Source organism: Bufo gargarizans, chromosome 2 (assembly GCF_014858855.1).
Source record: "Bufo gargarizans isolate SCDJY-AF-19 chromosome 2, ASM1485885v1, whole genome shotgun sequence".
Classification (NCBI taxonomy): domain Eukaryota; kingdom Metazoa; phylum Chordata; class Amphibia; order Anura; family Bufonidae; genus Bufo; species Bufo gargarizans.
In genome coordinates, this window is record NC_058081.1 from 590901102 (window position 1) to 590917961 (window position 16860).

Here is a 16860-nt window from a genome sequence, read left to right on the forward strand (position 1 = left end):
TGGAACCTGTAATCATCTGTTTTAAAAAATAAATAAAAGAAGTCATACTCACCTCACTGGTCCCCTACTGATTCCATTGTTCCACTTCCCAGGACCTACAGTAGTCCCTACGTCCTGGTCCCTGGGACTGCTCATCCAATCAGTGGCTGAGTTGGGTGACCGCTGTGGACATCGATTGGCTGAGAAAAGACATTTCCTGTCTCAAGAGGGACAAGGAAGTAAAGACAGAGGGGAATCCGTGAGGCTTTGGAACAGGATCGGCCAGTGAGATATAACTTTTTTTTTAAACAGATTTTTACTGGCCGGACAACCCCTTTAATTAAAGTGGTTGTCCGGCTAGAATGGAAATGTACTACCAATACAGGAGGCCTAAACTTTAAGCCATGCCCAATCTCACTACGTGATATTACATCTTTTCAGATTTCAGGGGACAGAAATGTGTCTCACTGCAGATAGAAACTGCATGAATTTATACAGAAAGTGAATGTAGCAAAGCAAGCAGGGACAATCGGCAGAGGACAAGCACTTGTAAACACTTCTAATAATGCAGAAGGTCAGGGCACTGACATCATGTGAAAAGGGAAATGAAACCAGAGTTTTCCTTATTGCAAAATTACAATGAAAGTGACATTTTTATGCAAGAGTTTAATGAAAGTTACAGAACATGAACATGGTCGGACCTACCGTATACTACACAGTCCTATGTACTAGAAGAAATGGTGACAGTGTACTGATGTAGCAATCTTTACCTGGATACTGAACAAGCTTTACATTAAAACTTAATGGGGATATCCGGTAAAAATCTCAAACAAGTCCCACAATAGCATAAAATTAAAAAATTATCTTATACTCAAACCTGTATCCAGAGTTTCTCACGCTGCTGCTTCTTTGCAAACTGCATTGGTGACATTCCGCTATATTATATGTGACTGCTGCAGCCATTCACTGTCCTCAGTGGTCTAGGAGCGAAGGTCAGAACGGAAACTTGTACGCAGCGAGTTTCTCGCACTGAACTCACTCACTTCATTGGTAATGGTGGTGTGGCACCTTCAATACACTGTACAGTGTGGTCTTCATTAAACGAAAGAAAGCTGCAGGCTAATTTGCTGCACGGTGCTTGAACGCAGTATGGCCGCAACCTGACCAGATCATGGCCGCTCCGTGTGGCCGTACCCGAAGGATGCTCATGGAGCCAAAATATCCCATCACTGGGCAATTCCAACCCCTGGTCACTCTCACAACGTGACTTCTGTGACTGGAGAGTCAGCTGCCTCAATAGTCGGAAAACAGTCACGCAAGCTAAAAAGGTCTAAAGCCGCATTCACACGTCAGTGATTTCTGCCAAAACCAGGACTTTCGCCTCCAGAGACATAGGGTATGAGGGAAAGGTCTGCACCTGTTCTGTGTTTAGAGCCGCACCTGGTTTGGGCTCAAAATCACTGATAGAAATCACTGACCGAACACTGACTCTGTGAATGAGGCATAAGATGTGAATACTCCTTCAATACTCGGTTAAGCAGGTTCAAAGGCGGGTGACCCAAGTAATAACTGGAATAGGTGGACTACAGTACCCAGAAAGATCACAAAGACGACTGTGGGGAGATCTAATAACTATGTATAAATATATCAGGGGACAGTACAGAGATCTATCCCATCATCTATTTATCCCCAGGACGGTGACTGTGACGAGGGGACATCCTCTGCGTCTGGAGGAAAGAAGGTTTCTACACAAACATAGAAGAGGATTCTTTACGGTAAGAGCAGTGAGACTATGGAACTCTCTGCCTGAGGAGGTGGTGATGGTGAGTACAATAAAGGAATTCAGGAGGGGCCTGGATGTATTTCTGGAGCGTAATAATATTACAGAATATAACTACTAGATTTCCAGAGAAGCGAGTTACTAAAATGTACATTTGGGGAGGATTTTTTTTCCCCCCTAAAATGTGGAAAGTTGGCTTCTATCTGATGTTTTTTGCCTCCCTCTGGAACAACATTACAGGAAAACAGGCTGAACTGGATGGATGTCTTTTCTCAGTCTTACAAACTATGTTACATACGTTGGTTACTCGACTGTATATTGGATTGAAAGTGACTTGTTTTGTAAATACTGGGGAACTGAAAAATGCTTTCTTGTACAATGAGAGTCAATGGGAATACAGTTGTTGGGTATACGTCCGGCGCATACATTTTGCGGCACACTTCAAATGTGTATGCCAAATGTATGCCATGAAGATGATGTGAATAGAGCCTTAGGCCTCATGCACATGACCGTATGCATTTTGTGGTCCGCAAAAAATATGGATGACGTTAGTGTGCATTCCGTATTTTGCGGAAAGGAACAGCTGGCCCTTCATAGCACAGTACTATCCTTGTCTGTAATGCGGACAATAATAGTTGTTGAAAATGTTCTATTTTTTTGCAGAACGGAAATACGGATATGCAGAAACAGAATGCTCACAGAGTAACTTCCATTTTTCTTTTTGCGGACCCATTGAAATGAATGGTTCCATATACGATCCGCAAAAAAACGGAACGGACACTGAAAGAATATACGTTTGTGTGCATGAGCCCTTAGTGTGACCTTCTCAGCCACCAAAAATGTAACTATGCCACAGCACTTTGTGGGGTGTTGCGGTCCCCCTCAAACTGCGGGTATGGCCTGATTACTGTCAGTCTGCTTCTGTTGGTCACATGGATCCAGCTCATTTGATCATTTCCCATAGACTAATGTCTGATCACAGAATATTATTGGTTAACCAGTGGAGGGTTCACTTCTACTTTTTACAACGAATGTGCCTGAAATTTTAGTGAAGTGAAGAATTTACACAAAAGAGAATGTAACATGTTGTCCCCAGTCGTGTCCCCATTTTGCTTTCAGGCATTTTTGCTGCTAGACGTCGCTGTCCTGGAATTGAGAGTAATGGTATCCAGACATAGGGCCATGAGCATGCATGGAGCCGCTGACTGTAAAGGGGGGCCCCAGCTCCAGGTCCATTGACTTCAGATGTCTGCAGTGAAAAGGAAACGTGCATTAAAATTTTTAAAATAATGAGATTTGGAAATGCAGAACACATTTATATTTCAATACCCGGTCCAAAGTAATATACAATGTTGTCCCAAGACCCTCTCCTGACGTCTGTTTTAGTAACTACTTGCATTCCCCATGTAGTCAAGATTCTAGAGCATCTGTTCTTATGACTCTTTGTTCTGCCGTTCCTCTATTATTCCTGCTAGATGTTCATGAATGACTTGAGAGCAGTCTGCATTGAGGTCCCACTCCATCTGGATCTCCCTGCACAGTCTGACATTATCCAATCAGTACTGCTAATGACAGACTGTGCAGGGACACACCCACCACTGGTAGCAATTCATAAACTTCTAGCAGGAATAATAGAGGAATGGGACAACATAACAGATGCCTCAGAATCGTTATTACATAAATGTCATTAGCAGCACTGATTGGATGGTGTCAGACTGTGCAGGGTGACACCTTAAGGCCTCTTTCACATGGGCGTCATGGATTTGGGCCAGATAAGATGTGGGTGCGTCGCGGGAAAATGCATGATTTTTCCGCACGAGTGCAAAACATTTTAATGCATTTTGCACGCGCATGAGAAAAATCGGCATGTTTGGTACCCAAACTCGAACTTCTTCACAGAAGTTCGGGTTTGGGTTCGGTGTTGTGTAGATTTTACTATTTTCCCTTATAACATGGTTATAAGGGAAAATAATAACATTCTTAATACAGAATGCATAGTACAATAGGGCTGGAGGGGTTAAAAAATAAAATAAAAATTTAACTCACCTCATCCCCTTGTTCGCGCAGCCCGGCTTCTCTTCTGCCTTCTTTGCTGTGCAGGAGAAAAAGGACCTGTGGTGACGTCACTGCGCTCATCACATGGTCCATCACATGATCTTTTACCATGGTGATGGATCATGTAATGGACCATGTGATGAGCACAATGACGTCACCACAGGTCTTTTTCTTCCTGCACAGCAAAGAAGAAGAAGAGAAGAGATGCCGGCTGCGAGAACAAGTGGACCCCTCCAGCGCTATTTTACTTAGCATTCTGTATTAAGAATCAGTGCTCCAGACTAAAAAAAATACCTAGTAGCCATTGGCTCCTGAACTTAAAAATTTAGGAGCCAAATCGAAACCGAATCAAAATTTTGGTATCGTGACAATGCTACGCCGATCAGATCGGCGTAGGTTTGTTTTGATACCAAAATTTTGATTCGCTTTCGTCACCATAAAAAAGTATTGCGATACTCAATACCGCGCAAAAGAAAAAAAAAAAACACCAAAAAAACCTGCGTGCATTTTGCATTTTATGAAACATTTGGTCCATAATAGAACAGTCCTATCCTATTTTTTGGCAAATGCTCACCGCATAGGAGATATTTTTTAATAATTTAATAGTTTGGACAGCGCTATGTAATATGTTTATTTATTTATTGTTTATATATTTTATATGTAAAATTGGGAAAGGGGGGATTTAAACTTAATATTTTAGGGTACTTTCACACTAGTGTTTTTCTTTTCCGGCATAGAGTTCCGTCCTAGGGGCTCAATACCAGAAAAGAACTGATGAGGCATATCCCCATGCATTCTGAATGGAGAGTAATCAGGATGCATCAGGATGTCTCCAGTTCAGTCATTTTGACTGATCAGGCAAAAGATAAAACCGCAGCATGCTACGGTTTTATCTCCGGCGAAAAAAACTGAAGATTTGCCCGAATGCCGGATCCAGCATTTTTCCCCATAGGAATGTATTAGTGCCTGATCTGGCATTCAAAATACCGGAATGCACCTGGCACTAAATCCGGACCCATTCACTTCTATGGGGCTGTGCACATGAGCGGTGATTTTCACACATCACTTGTGCGTTGCGTGAAAATCGCAGCATGCTCTATGTTGTGCGTTTTTCACGCAACGCAGGCCCCATAGAAGTTAATGGGGCTGCGTGAAAATCGCACCGCATCCGCACTTTAAAGTGCCTGATGCCCCTACATGAATTAATGCTGAGAGCATTTTATGTACCTGGCTGCCAGCCATGAGGAGGGTTTGGGCGGCCTACGGGGCATCGGCCCACTGGGAAATTTCCCTGCCTATGGCCAGTCTGCACCTTCATGCTGCTGCTGCTCCATTCAACTCTATAGGACTGCCAGAGATAGCCAAGTGCTTGTACCCGGCTCTCTGCAGCAATCCTATAGAGTTGAATGGAGCAGTAGCAGTACGCATGTTGGTCCACCGCTCCCTTCACTTCTATAGGATGGACATAGAGCTATATTTCTCAACTGTATTTGAACCGACATGTGCACCACTGCTCTATTCAGAGAAAGCACTCGGGGACCTCTTGTTCTTGAATGCACTGGGATCTCCACTGATTCTGAGAATGAGCTAACCCCTCTGGATAGGTGACAAATTATTTTTGTGGGTGGCCAGCTTTACTATAATCTGAATCCTAGCGCGTTTTGATCTGTGAACTGGTGTGATCATGAAGGGAAGCCATGGGTGTGCCGTCTCCTTATTGGGATTCTTCGGTACATACATGGAGTAGGTCACTTACCGAATGTTGTAAAGATTGAAGACGAAACTTGTCTCTACAAACAAAAGCAAAAATGAAATCATTTACAGTATGCTGTTTAACCTTTAATCTAGGCAGAAGGGTGAGGGGGGGGGGGGTTGTGTGAAGCCACACAAGAAACGAAACCTCAAGGCTTGGCTGGACTATCCTACTCGAAAGGAACCATGTGCTTGACCTTTTCTTTTCTTCAAATGAAGCAGCGGTGGTGGGTCACTTCTACAATGTTGACTAAAGGCCCTAGCAATACTCTTCTCATAAGGGTTATTCCATTAATTTTAAACTCTTTTTTACTCACTTATCTGGGAGAGGGCTTTCTTCCCTTTCTGTGGGCGGGCAGCAGCTCAAAGGTGACAAATCAAGGACCTGCATCTCCTATGCATTGCAGTTAGCTCTTGTTAACTCCTTCCTCTGCTGCACAGAAAATAGCCCTTCGCATACAACCCCAGAGATACATATGGTATATAATGCTCCCCACAATTTTCTTCTCCGCTATCTAGAAAGAGATATAGCTATATAATACTATGAATTTACAAGTAGGGATAAACTAATGAAAATTGTCTGAGTCGCTTCACCAGCTTCTCTATAAGATCACTACACCAACATGGAGAGGAGCAAGGGAGCAGGCAAGCTACTGGGCATGTGTGTCCAATACTGAAGGTGGACCAGAAGGATAAACAGCAGGGGGCGCCACCAGAGAGGAAAATGTAATGTACATAAAAAACCTTAGAATATTTCTAATGCATGTATATTGCAATAATACCATTTTAGATGCCGTATTCATTTCATAGTAATGCTTTTCCTCGGATACCCCCTTAAATGGGCATTTCCACAATAAGCATTTATCACCCATACATAGGATAGTTGATAAATGTATAATCTCTTGGGGCTCCACCTCTGTGAGATACACGCATTACTAGAACAGAAATTTAGAGCCTCTCCATTCCACTTACTGCATCACAGTGAGGACTACAGTGGATTGAGCAGCAGTTGAGAGCATGCCCTTCCACTCCATTCAAAGGCTAGGGGATTGACAGGGATAGCCTAGTACAGCACGTACTGGGGCACATTTATCAAGCTCGCCTGTTTTTGGCCATAAAATTAGACTGGTGCATTTCATTCGCTTGTCTTTCTTTTGCCAAGTATGAGTTGATGAATTAGACTCAGTGTATTTTTATTAGTCTGACCTCTGGTGGTTGTTTTTCAGTACGGCAGGTTCATATTCACTTATTCTTTGAACATGAAAAAAGTCTCATCTGTGCAGAAAAAAGTTGCATGTCTCCCGGAAAGTGCAATTTTTAATGCACTTCACCACTGGAAACAGACAAAGAAACGTACGCTAACCCTGGGGTGGGGTGGGGGTAGAAATCAGACTGTTTTGCAAATTCAGGTGCACCTACATAAATAGGTCAGAAAAAGTTAGAAAACTTCTGAATTAGTCAAAAAAAAAATCTAAATAGATGAACAAGGCGCAAAAGCCCCCAAAACAGGTGCAATTTCAGTAGTAAACGTGACAAAAAAAATGATGACTGTCCAAAATAAGATTCTTTAAAGTAAAAACAAGAGGAAACGCTATAGTAAATGTGCCCCGCTATGTGCTCCTCACTGTGGTCGTGCGGGGAGGAGGGGGGTGAGAGGCTCAGGAAACAGTCTGCTCAGGTTATTATGGGTCTGAAGAGAAGCTGCAGGGAATGTATTCCCCCATATCAGCCCTGGTTTGTTGTTGGATCATCATCATTCACATTAAGGCCTCTTTCACACGACAGTATGTCCATTTCAGTGTTTTGCGGTCCGTTTTTCACGGATCCGTTGTTCCGTTTTTTGCTTCCGTTGTGGTTCCGTTTCCGTTCCGTTGTTCCGTTCCGTTTTTCCGTATGGCAAATACAGTATACAGTAATTTCATATTAAAAATTGGGCTGGGCATAACATTTTCAATAGATGGTTCCGCAAAAAACGGAACGGATACGGAAGACATACGGATGCATTTCCGTATGCATTCCGTTTTTTTTGCGGACCCATAGACTTTAATGGAGCCACGGAACGTGATTTGCGGCCAAATATAGGACATGTTCTATCTTTAAACGGAACGGAAAAACGGAAATACGGAAACGGAATGCACACGGAGTACATTCCGTTTTTTTTGCGGAACCATTGAAATGAATGGTTCCGTATACGGACCGTATACGGACCGCAAAAAACGGCCCGCAAAACGGAAAAAAAAAACGGTCGTGTGAAAGAGGCCTAAGAAGGATCCCAGTAGTAGAAGTGCTGTATATTAGGGAACTGCCCAGAACAATATTTTTTTTTTAGAGGAAAACACCGAAGGTTCCTGTTGAATCATGGAAAGCAAAGGTCTTGAAAACCATGAGAAACTGATAAATAAAATAAATTGCACAATTGTGTAATTTTTTATTATACAAAGAATAATACGTATTTGCTGAATATGGAATAGCCCTTTAAGACTTGTGTAGCTTCACCTTTGGTTCGCCAACTTATATCAACATCATATTTTATCTCAACTACAGTTACAAAAAAGGCTTGTTTGGTTTAGGAAAGATATTATTAACCAATGTATTATGGAACTCTCAATTTAAACGGATATGCTCATCTCAGAAACGGTTGATTGTGGGGGGTGTCTTACTTCTGGGACCACCACCGATCCTGGAAAGAGGCGTTAACGGCCACCTGACTGTGTAGAGAACTGCAGCCAGCCCCATTCACTTGAGAGGAGCTGTGCTGCATTCTTCTGCATAGTCACCACCGTACAGGGAAAAGACTGAAGGGGCTACAGAACTCAGTCAGTGCAGAGACCCTTCAATTTTAGCCCTGGGGGGATCTAGACAGAGGCATATGCAAGGGGGTAGGTTACATGAGTAAAACCATCCCTTTGAGACTGCAGTCGCTGTCCTTGCTCAGAGAAAGTATGCCCCTGTGCAGATTCCCTGGGTGTATCTCCTTAATGATTGGGCAGAGTGTTCCAGAATAGCTCTCCCCTATTATAGAGAGAACTGTGCAGCCATATACTTATAGCTGCACAGTCCTCGCTACCCTTCCCCGCACTCACGTCCATGGTCAGTGCAGGGAGTCCAGCTTCCTGTTACAGCTTACACCAGGGATGCTCAACGAAACTACAACTCCCATAATTCCCTAATAGCTGTAGGCTGTGCGGGTATGTTGGGAATTGTAGTTTTGCAACAGCTGGAGGGCCGCAGTTGGGCATCCCTGGCCTAGACAATGCTGAGGTGCAGAAAAAAGTAAAAAACTGGAACCTCAGGTATGCAGCATTAACTCTCTTACTGTCCTACATTGATCCCCCCAAATTGCTCCAGACCAAAAGGAATACGGACATCATCTCCTTCACTGCTCTCTCTCACCAGATACACAGAGGTTAGCACCTTCACTTCCCTAGACCATTCTGATCTCGGACATTGGGGGCATATTGCTAGGATATGCCCACAATGTCTGATAGGTGCAGGTCCCACCTCCCAGGCCTGCATCTGTACTTAGAACTGCACCGTGCATTCATGGCCGCTCTCCATTCATTCCTAGACAGCACGATCGGCTGTTTCCGAAAGTCCCATTGAAATGGGAAGCGCATCGTGCAAGAGCGGCCAATGCTGCATTCACTTCACTGGGGCTGATGCAAATAGCCGAGCCAGTGCTCCCCAATTTTTGGTGCTCCCATAGGAATGAACAGAGGGTGAATGCGCAGTGCATCCTCCAGCACTTTGAAGGCTCCATTCTAAGCACCTATCAGATATTGGGGGCATATCCTAGCGATATCCCGGAGATGGGAATACGCCTTTATTTACTGATCTATATGGGGATGCTGTAATGCCTATTTCTCCAGCAGTGACGCTGTCAGGCTCCTCTCACAGATTGAAACTAAATGCTGGGGACCCATCACCTAAACATCATCAGTTTAATGTCTGGGGACCTAATGCAAAGCAGAAAAAACTCTTTTGTTGCTTGCTACTTTTTACCAGGCTTTCAAGACAAACAAATAGAAACATTGTATCTGTCAATAGACAATAGTCACCATAGCAGCAGCGTCCGCTTTGATACCAGCGAATCAGGATGTACAAGGCAGTGGCGCCAAGCATGACGGTCAAACTGCTGCCCAACACGACACCAAGAGCATCCACCATGGCTGCAGGAGAGAGCAGAGAACATGAAATATGGTTACACAGGGTTACCGCAGAGGTATAGCTCAAGCTCTTGGGTACTAGACCCCTCAACTACTATTAGCACTTATACTGGTACCATTAGGGCCCCTCACTAACAGTGTGGGTGGATCTATTACCTATATAAACATCCCATCTAAAATCCAGGAAGGAAATTGATATATAGGACTACGGTATAGAAGCATGTAAAAATAAACTGTAATGAAGTTGTATTAAAGGGCTTAGGCCATGAATGATGTAAAAAATTTCAATCAGACATCATATAGTATATGACTAGAGATGAGCGAAGCGACTTTGGATGCTACATCCGAAGTCGCTTTGCTAAAATATTTGTTATAATACTGTACGGGGATTTGTCTCCGTACAGTATTAGACTGTATGGGCTTCGATTCAGAGTTCGGTTCCAAGGTTTTTCACTGTAATAATTAATTACCAAAGTTATTCAACGAAGTCACGAGCAACTGCGTGAATAAGTTTTGATGTGTTTTTTTACTGGAATAATAAATCCCCGAAGTTACTCAATGAAGTCTCGCTCGACTTCGTGAATAACTTACTTCGGCTCATCGGAGCCCATACATTCTAATACTGTACAGAGACTAATCTCCATAAAGTATGATAACAATTTTTTTTAGAGAAGCAGCTTCGGATGTAGCATTCAAAGCTAGCTTCTCTCATCTCTATATATGACAATAGCTTCCAGTACCTCAGATGGATCCAGAGATCTCCACATTCATTACTTCAATTGCTAGATTATCTTCAGGCTGGCAGCTCAGGGGGACGTGTCCTTTCTGCTGCAGCTCAAGGGGACGTGTCCTTTCTGCCGCAGCTCAAGGGGACGTGTCCTTTCTGCCGCAGCTCAAGGGGACGTGTCCTTTCTGCCGCAGCTCAAGGGGACGTGTCCTTTCTGCGGCAGCTCACGGGGACGTGTCCTTTCTGCCGCAGCTCAAGGGGACGTGTCCTTTCTGCCGCAGCTCAAGGGGATGTGTCCTTTCTGCTGCAGCTCAAGGGGACGTGTCCTTTCTGCTGCAGCTCAAGGGGACGTGTCCTTTCTGCTGCAGCTCAAGGGGACGTGTCCTTTCTGCTGCAGCTCAAGGGGACGTGTCCTTTCTGCTGCAGCTCAAGGGGACGTGTCCTTTCTGCTGCAGCTCAAGAGGATGTGTCCTTTTTGCTGCAGCTCTCCCCCTGTAACTGCCACAACTTCTAACAGAACATATGGCTAGTGGCTGTTGAAGGTTTAAACTGAGCATGTTCGACCACCTACGGACAAAAAAATAAGGAAAAGAACAAACAGCAGGTGGCGCTATATAGATAAATTTGTATTAATTATGTTTCGTGACACAACCCCTTTGAAAATGATGCTTTAAAAGCAACACATTGTAACACACAGCTGTAACACTGCAGTAGCCAGGTGAGCACAGCCATACAAATACACAGCTTAGTCATGAGTTTTCTTTTCCTTATTGTCAGGGATATAATAAACCAGCCTTGTATCTAGGATACAAATGCTTGCTGATTACTCAAGCAAGCTCTGCCATTTTCATCAGGAAGCATTTTGTGAACTGCAGCTGTGTCCTCGCTTACCTTTACTCTTGGCTGGACATGTCCTGATATGCGTTTCACGAGATGACCGGCTTTTCAAGACAACATTTCACGATATTGTGTCACGAGATATCTATCCTATATATAGTCACCCAGTGGTTGTGTTGTTAGTATTCAGAAAATCCACATGAAAACAGCATGAAAAAGGTGATAAACTGCACATAAACTTTTTATTGCAGATTTTGTACCATTTTTGGTGCAGATTTTAACAACCTCATTGAAGTCTATGGGGAAACCACTATATACAAGGTATGGAATTGCACAAAAAGTTGACATGCTCCAGATTTTAAGGTTCGCACGGCAGGTCAATTTCCATTGGTAAAAGATATGCACCATGGTCCTGAGATTAGGCAAATTGAATTTAGTTTGCTGGTACTGTATTACACTGCAAACTTTCTGGAGGAAAATCTGTGCCGAAAAACCGCATTAGAGATGAGCAATTTTTTTTTTTACAAATCAATTTCTCTCATCAATAAGAGTTTATCAACTGCGAGGGGCTGTTCCCACTGCTGAAGAAGTGACCTCCTGCTGGTTGATTGACAACGTCGGGCATCTTGCCCAGCACTGACGGTCTCACTACTGCGCCATTGCTCGAGTAGTGGTGCAAGTGCAGAGGCTCTGCTTCCGCCTGAAGAACAGAGGCTTTTGCATCGTGTGCAGCTACCCTTAAGATGGTCAAACATTTGAGACAGCTGACGCCAAATGCTTCTTCATCTGATGGCTAGTCCTCCCATCCCTCCCCATGCACATTTGGCTCTGAAAGCATGTCTTTTTGTTCTCATGGGGAAATGGGAGTAAGCCACTGCTAGACTCCTCTGGAAGTCTCCCTTGAGAACATTCTTATAGGGCCTGTTAAAATTCAACATACTCAATCTCGGGGTATGTTGGGGGCAGAGTCAGGAGGTCCAGGACCCATACACATTAGATGTCAGCTGGTCCTGCCAAAATTAGCAGGTTTGTTGGATAGCAGGAGGGGCCAGAGGTCAGCAGTGGATAGGAGAAGTGGTAAGGACCTGTGATGTCACCATCATGTGATCAGAGCAGGAGGGGGCGTAGCTCAGCAGTGGTAAGGACCTGTGTTGATGTCACCATCATGTGATCAGAGCAGGAGGGGGCGTAGCTCAGCAGTGGAGAGAAGTGGTAAGGACCTGTGATGACGTCACCATCATGTGATCAGAGCAGGAGGGGGCGTAGCTCAGCAGTGGAGGGGAGAAGTGGTAAGGACCTTTGTTGATGTCACCATCATGTGATCAGAGCAGGAGGTGGTGTAGCTCAGCAGTGGAGAGAAGTGGTAAGGACCTGTGATGACGTCACCATCATGTGATCAGCGTAGGCAGTGGCGGAGTTCAGCACTGGAGAAGTGGTAAGCCTGAGAATCCTTGGAAGTTTTAGTGGTTTCCTCCTATACTCCCTCTCTGAATATCTCATAATAATGACCTGAACCTGCTGGCAGTTCTAGTTCTCTCCTCTTATACCTAATCCTTGTAATGTCTGGACATGCTAGGAGTTGTAGTTATCTCCTCTTATACCCCCTCTCTAAATTGTCCCCTAAAATCTCAAAAATGGCCTGGACATGCTGGGAGTTATAATCCTTTTCTCTTATACTCCCTCTCTGAATTGTCCTCTGATGTCACATAATAACGGCCTGGGCATGCTGGGAGTTATAGTCTTCTCTTATACCTCATCTCTGAAATGTTGTCTGATATCCTATAATAACAACCTGGACATGCTGGGGATTGTAGTTTTCTCCTCCTATACTGTACCTCCTCCCTGTAATGTTCTCTGACCATTGGCTATGGTGTCCTCCTTATGAGGGTTATGAACGTGATCACCCTAATGCAGGCATGTCCAAACTGCGGCCCTCCAGCTGTTGCAAAACTACAACTCCCAGCATACCCTAATAGCTGTAAGCTATCCAGGCATGCTGGGAGTTGTAGTTTTGCAACAGCTGGAGGGCCGCAGTTTGGACATGCCTGCCCTAATGTAATGTATTCCTGGGATGGAAAACGGCTGACATGAAAAACACAATTATACTAATTATCTTCGGCCTATAAGGAAAAGAAAGCCTAGGGCACTGATGGCGAACCTATGGCACGGGTGCCATTGGCAGCACTCTGAGCCCTATCTGTGGGCACCTGCACCCTGGAAAAAGTCTATGGTGTACCAATATGCCTTAGACTTCTCCTGCCATTCATCAGCGCAGGGAGCGCTATGCACGGCACAGGCAGCGCACTGAATGTAGGCAGGCTATTATAGCTAAGTGATAAAGTACATGGAAGATACTATACTGGACTGTAGTATTCAGGTTACATTGCCATGTTGGCACTTTGCGATAAATAGGTGGGTTTTTGGTTGCAGTTTGGGCACTCAGTCTGTAAAAGGTTCGCCATCACTGGCTTAGGGTATCATTCATTTGTGGATATTCTGATACTGTTGCTGGAGAAGGTGTGGCATTACATCATTGCATACCAACCTCCACAATGAGCATGAAAGCCTCAAGACGTGTTTTGCGGTAAGTCAGTTGTGAAATCAGCCATTGAGTATAACTAATCAGGGAACAATAGCTTAAGATAGAATTGTGTAATTGTGTAATATGCCCCCCATAGTAGTTATAATGTCCCTTGTAATATCTCCAAGTATTTATAATGCAGTTTGTAGTAGCCCCAGTATTTATAAAGCCCCCTGCAGTGCCTCCTGTAGTTATTATGACCCTTTATAGTGCCCCCCTGTAGTGCTATGGCCTGTATTATAATGCCAGCCCCTGTGTAGGGTCAGTATGTATAATGTTTCCCCCTGTAGTCCCCCCATAGTATAAGGCCCCCTGTAGTGTTTTTATATATAATGATCCTGCCCTTCTCCCCCAGTGCCCCTATATTTAATTTAAAAAAAATAACTCTTGTAAGTAGCCACATCCCGGTACAGTTTGTCATGAATACATCATTGCAAGCTCCAGCACTGGGTCTCGGACAGTGCAATGATGTGGTCATGAACACCTGCTTCAGGACACAGGTTTTCATGACCATGTCATTGTGCTGCCTAAAAGCTGGTGCAGGAGGCACTGTGATGTCATCGTAACCTACTGCCTCATAGGCTTCTACCCTAGTGGCCTATAGGGATGGGAGTCATATGCTGCCTCCATAAGTGGTAGGTCGAGTGCCGCCTGAGGAGAGATTCTTATCTCGCCTCATGGCTGATGCTGCCCTCCGTAGGATACAGTTCAATAACCTTTACACCAGGTGCCCTTTTACCTTAATGGCTTGCACTTACTCCGAGCTTTGATACAGTGCTTGTACTGATACCACTCAGCTCCACTCTTGCAATCTACTCTGTTAGGCCTCATACCCACGACAGTATTTTTTTTGCGGTCCGCAAAATACAGTAGTTTTCTGTTGTGCCGTGATCAGTTTCAGTTTTTGGTTCCATTGTGTTTCCGTGTGTCTTCCGTTTTTTGGCGGACCTATTGACTTGAATGGGTCCGCAAACCGTTCTTTGCGGACAAGAATAGGACAGGTTATATTTTTTCCACGGAAGTGAACCACGGACGCGGATACAAAACGGTTGGCTATCCGCAAATTCTACGGCTCCATAGAAATGAATGGGTCCGCTTCAAAACTTGAAATTTTGCGGAACGGACGCGGAACCAAACAACGGTCGTGTGCATGAGGCCTTATGTGTATGGCTCTGTGTTCTGGCTCTGTAATGTGACTTCAGCTTCATAGATCTTTCTCAGGACACACTTGGTCTCTAGCTTTCTCCACCTAGGTCTGCAGACACCTCGTTTTCTGCCATTTCTCTGTCCAGGACACTCACCAGACTCCCTGTCTACTACAGTGTAAGACATGGCCAGGTTCAAACCCCAACTGTCCCCTGATCTTTGGTTCCACCTCCCTGTTGCTGACACACAGCACTTAGACACTCTGGTAAGCTCTTTCTCCAGGGGAAGTATATACGTTGTGTAAAAGCCCCTTTATAGGGGCTGATTATTTGAACCTAAAGCTCCTACAAACATTCATTCCCAATGATTGACCTGTGTAAATGGGCTGTCAATCATCGAATGAAAGCATCGTTGATGTGGACAGCAAAATCATTATTTCTGGGCAGCAGATAATTCTGTGTAAAGGGATCTGCTGCCCAAAAATAATGAATCTGTACGAGGATGGGCGATCGCAGAAGCCATCATTGATCCTCAAACAGAGGAGATAATTACCGCATTTAAAACGCAGCTCTCATCTCCTCTGAGAAGCAGGCAATTATCGGGAACAGACAGGTTCATTCCTGATAGCTGCCTGAAAAATTCAGACTGTATTAAAATCTTGCCAACACCAGAAGTGGATGTCATTAGAGGAAAGTTCTGTAGCTTTTCCTATGCTGGAAGACCCTTTTTTTTGGGGATCTGGCACAGACCAAACATATAGGTGTGTCAATAATGGTGCTTGGCTGATATGAGCAGCACGTTCATTCCAGTTTTCTTAACTTCTTAGGACTCATTTAATCTCTTAAGCTCTTTTGTATTGCTTCACCCTGTCTGGTATGAAAAGTGCCAGGGTATACCGCCCGGACAAGCCCAGGCCTGATGGTGCCACTATGTAACACTAATAGGTCAGCTTTTATACGCTATTGCATTAATTGCCATGTACAGTACTTGCATTTCGTGTAACCTTTCCTTTGAATAGTGTAAGGGATGGCTCGCTCTCAGGGGGTCGCAATCACAGACAAACTCCTCTGTCAGAGGAGACAAGTCCAAATGGAGCTTTATTGTGACACTTCGGCACCCGCACAAACAAATCCAAACCAAAATAAACACCTGCCCGTCTAGGCACTTCCTAATACATATACCGTCTCCACCTCACCTATAGAGCGCAGTTCACAAACAGAGCATCACGTTCCGACACTCATCCGGTCAGCTCTCCAAACACAAGTCCAAGGGAGAGATCCGGCTTCACTAAGCCATACGGTCTAGCAGCCCACCTGGCTGTGACCACACAAGCCTCCCAGGCTTCCCTCTCTGTAGGGTCACTTCCTCTGCCCCCCAGACTCATACACAGAGGGCTGATTCATCCCAGCTTGATTAACCCGACTGGCCTCACCTACGGCCAGGGAACCTGTAATGGATTAGGGGTGTGGACTGGAAGACTCCCACTACCAACCTGTCTCCCAGTCCAAAGAAATCCAGCCCATACAACTAGGCTTTGCTGAATCCATACCATTTCTGGATTTTAGTTCTCACCCAGCTAAACTGAAAAACCGGGTGAGATAAAGAGGTTCTCTGTTTTCTAGGGCTTCTCAGGATAGGCCATCAATATCAGATCGGTGGAATTCCGACTCCCGATAGGTCTACAATATAAAAAATAAAAAAAATTGAGAACCTCTTAAACTCCTTTTTCCTGCGCATAATGAACTGTCCTGCGCTGTCTAGAAGAGTTATGCTGCCCCCCGCTGGTAGCAGCCAGTAAAGCGAATAATGTCTCAATGACATTTGCAGATTTGGCTGC

The 16860-nt window shown here is 44.5% G+C and overlaps 1 protein-coding gene across 1 annotated transcript; it reads right to left on the reverse strand.

The window, feature by feature from the left end:
* Positions 1-2580: 2580 nt before the first annotated feature.
* Positions 2581-16619, reverse strand: SMIM35 (small integral membrane protein 35). The gene is made up of 4 exons (XM_044278242.1): positions 16516-16619; positions 9625-9735; positions 5571-5604; positions 2581-3008 (listed from the first exon to the last, which is right to left on the reverse strand). The coding sequence occupies exons 1-4, from the start codon at positions 16568-16570 to the stop codon at positions 2891-2893; spliced, it is 318 nt and encodes a 105-aa protein (XP_044134177.1). The 5' UTR covers positions 16571-16619; the 3' UTR covers positions 2581-2890.
* Between the last annotated feature and the right edge of the window lie 241 nt (positions 16620-16860).

What these genes read in the sequence shown, in the direction of transcription:
- SMIM35 (XM_044278242.1), bottom strand. Translation starts at nt 16,570, where the DNA reads ATGGATTCAGCAAAGCCTAGTTGTATGGGCTGGATTTCTTTGGACTGG. An exon ending in TTCTTTGGACTGGGAGACAG is followed by an intron (nt 9,736 to 16,515) that starts GTTGGTAGTGGG and finishes TCTCTCCTGCAG; the next exon opens with CCATGGTGGATGCTCTTGGT. An exon ending in AAGCGGACGCTGCTGCTATG is followed by an intron (nt 5,605 to 9,624) that starts GTGACTATTGTC and finishes TTTTGTTTGTAG; the next exon opens with AGACAAGTTTCGTCTTCAAT.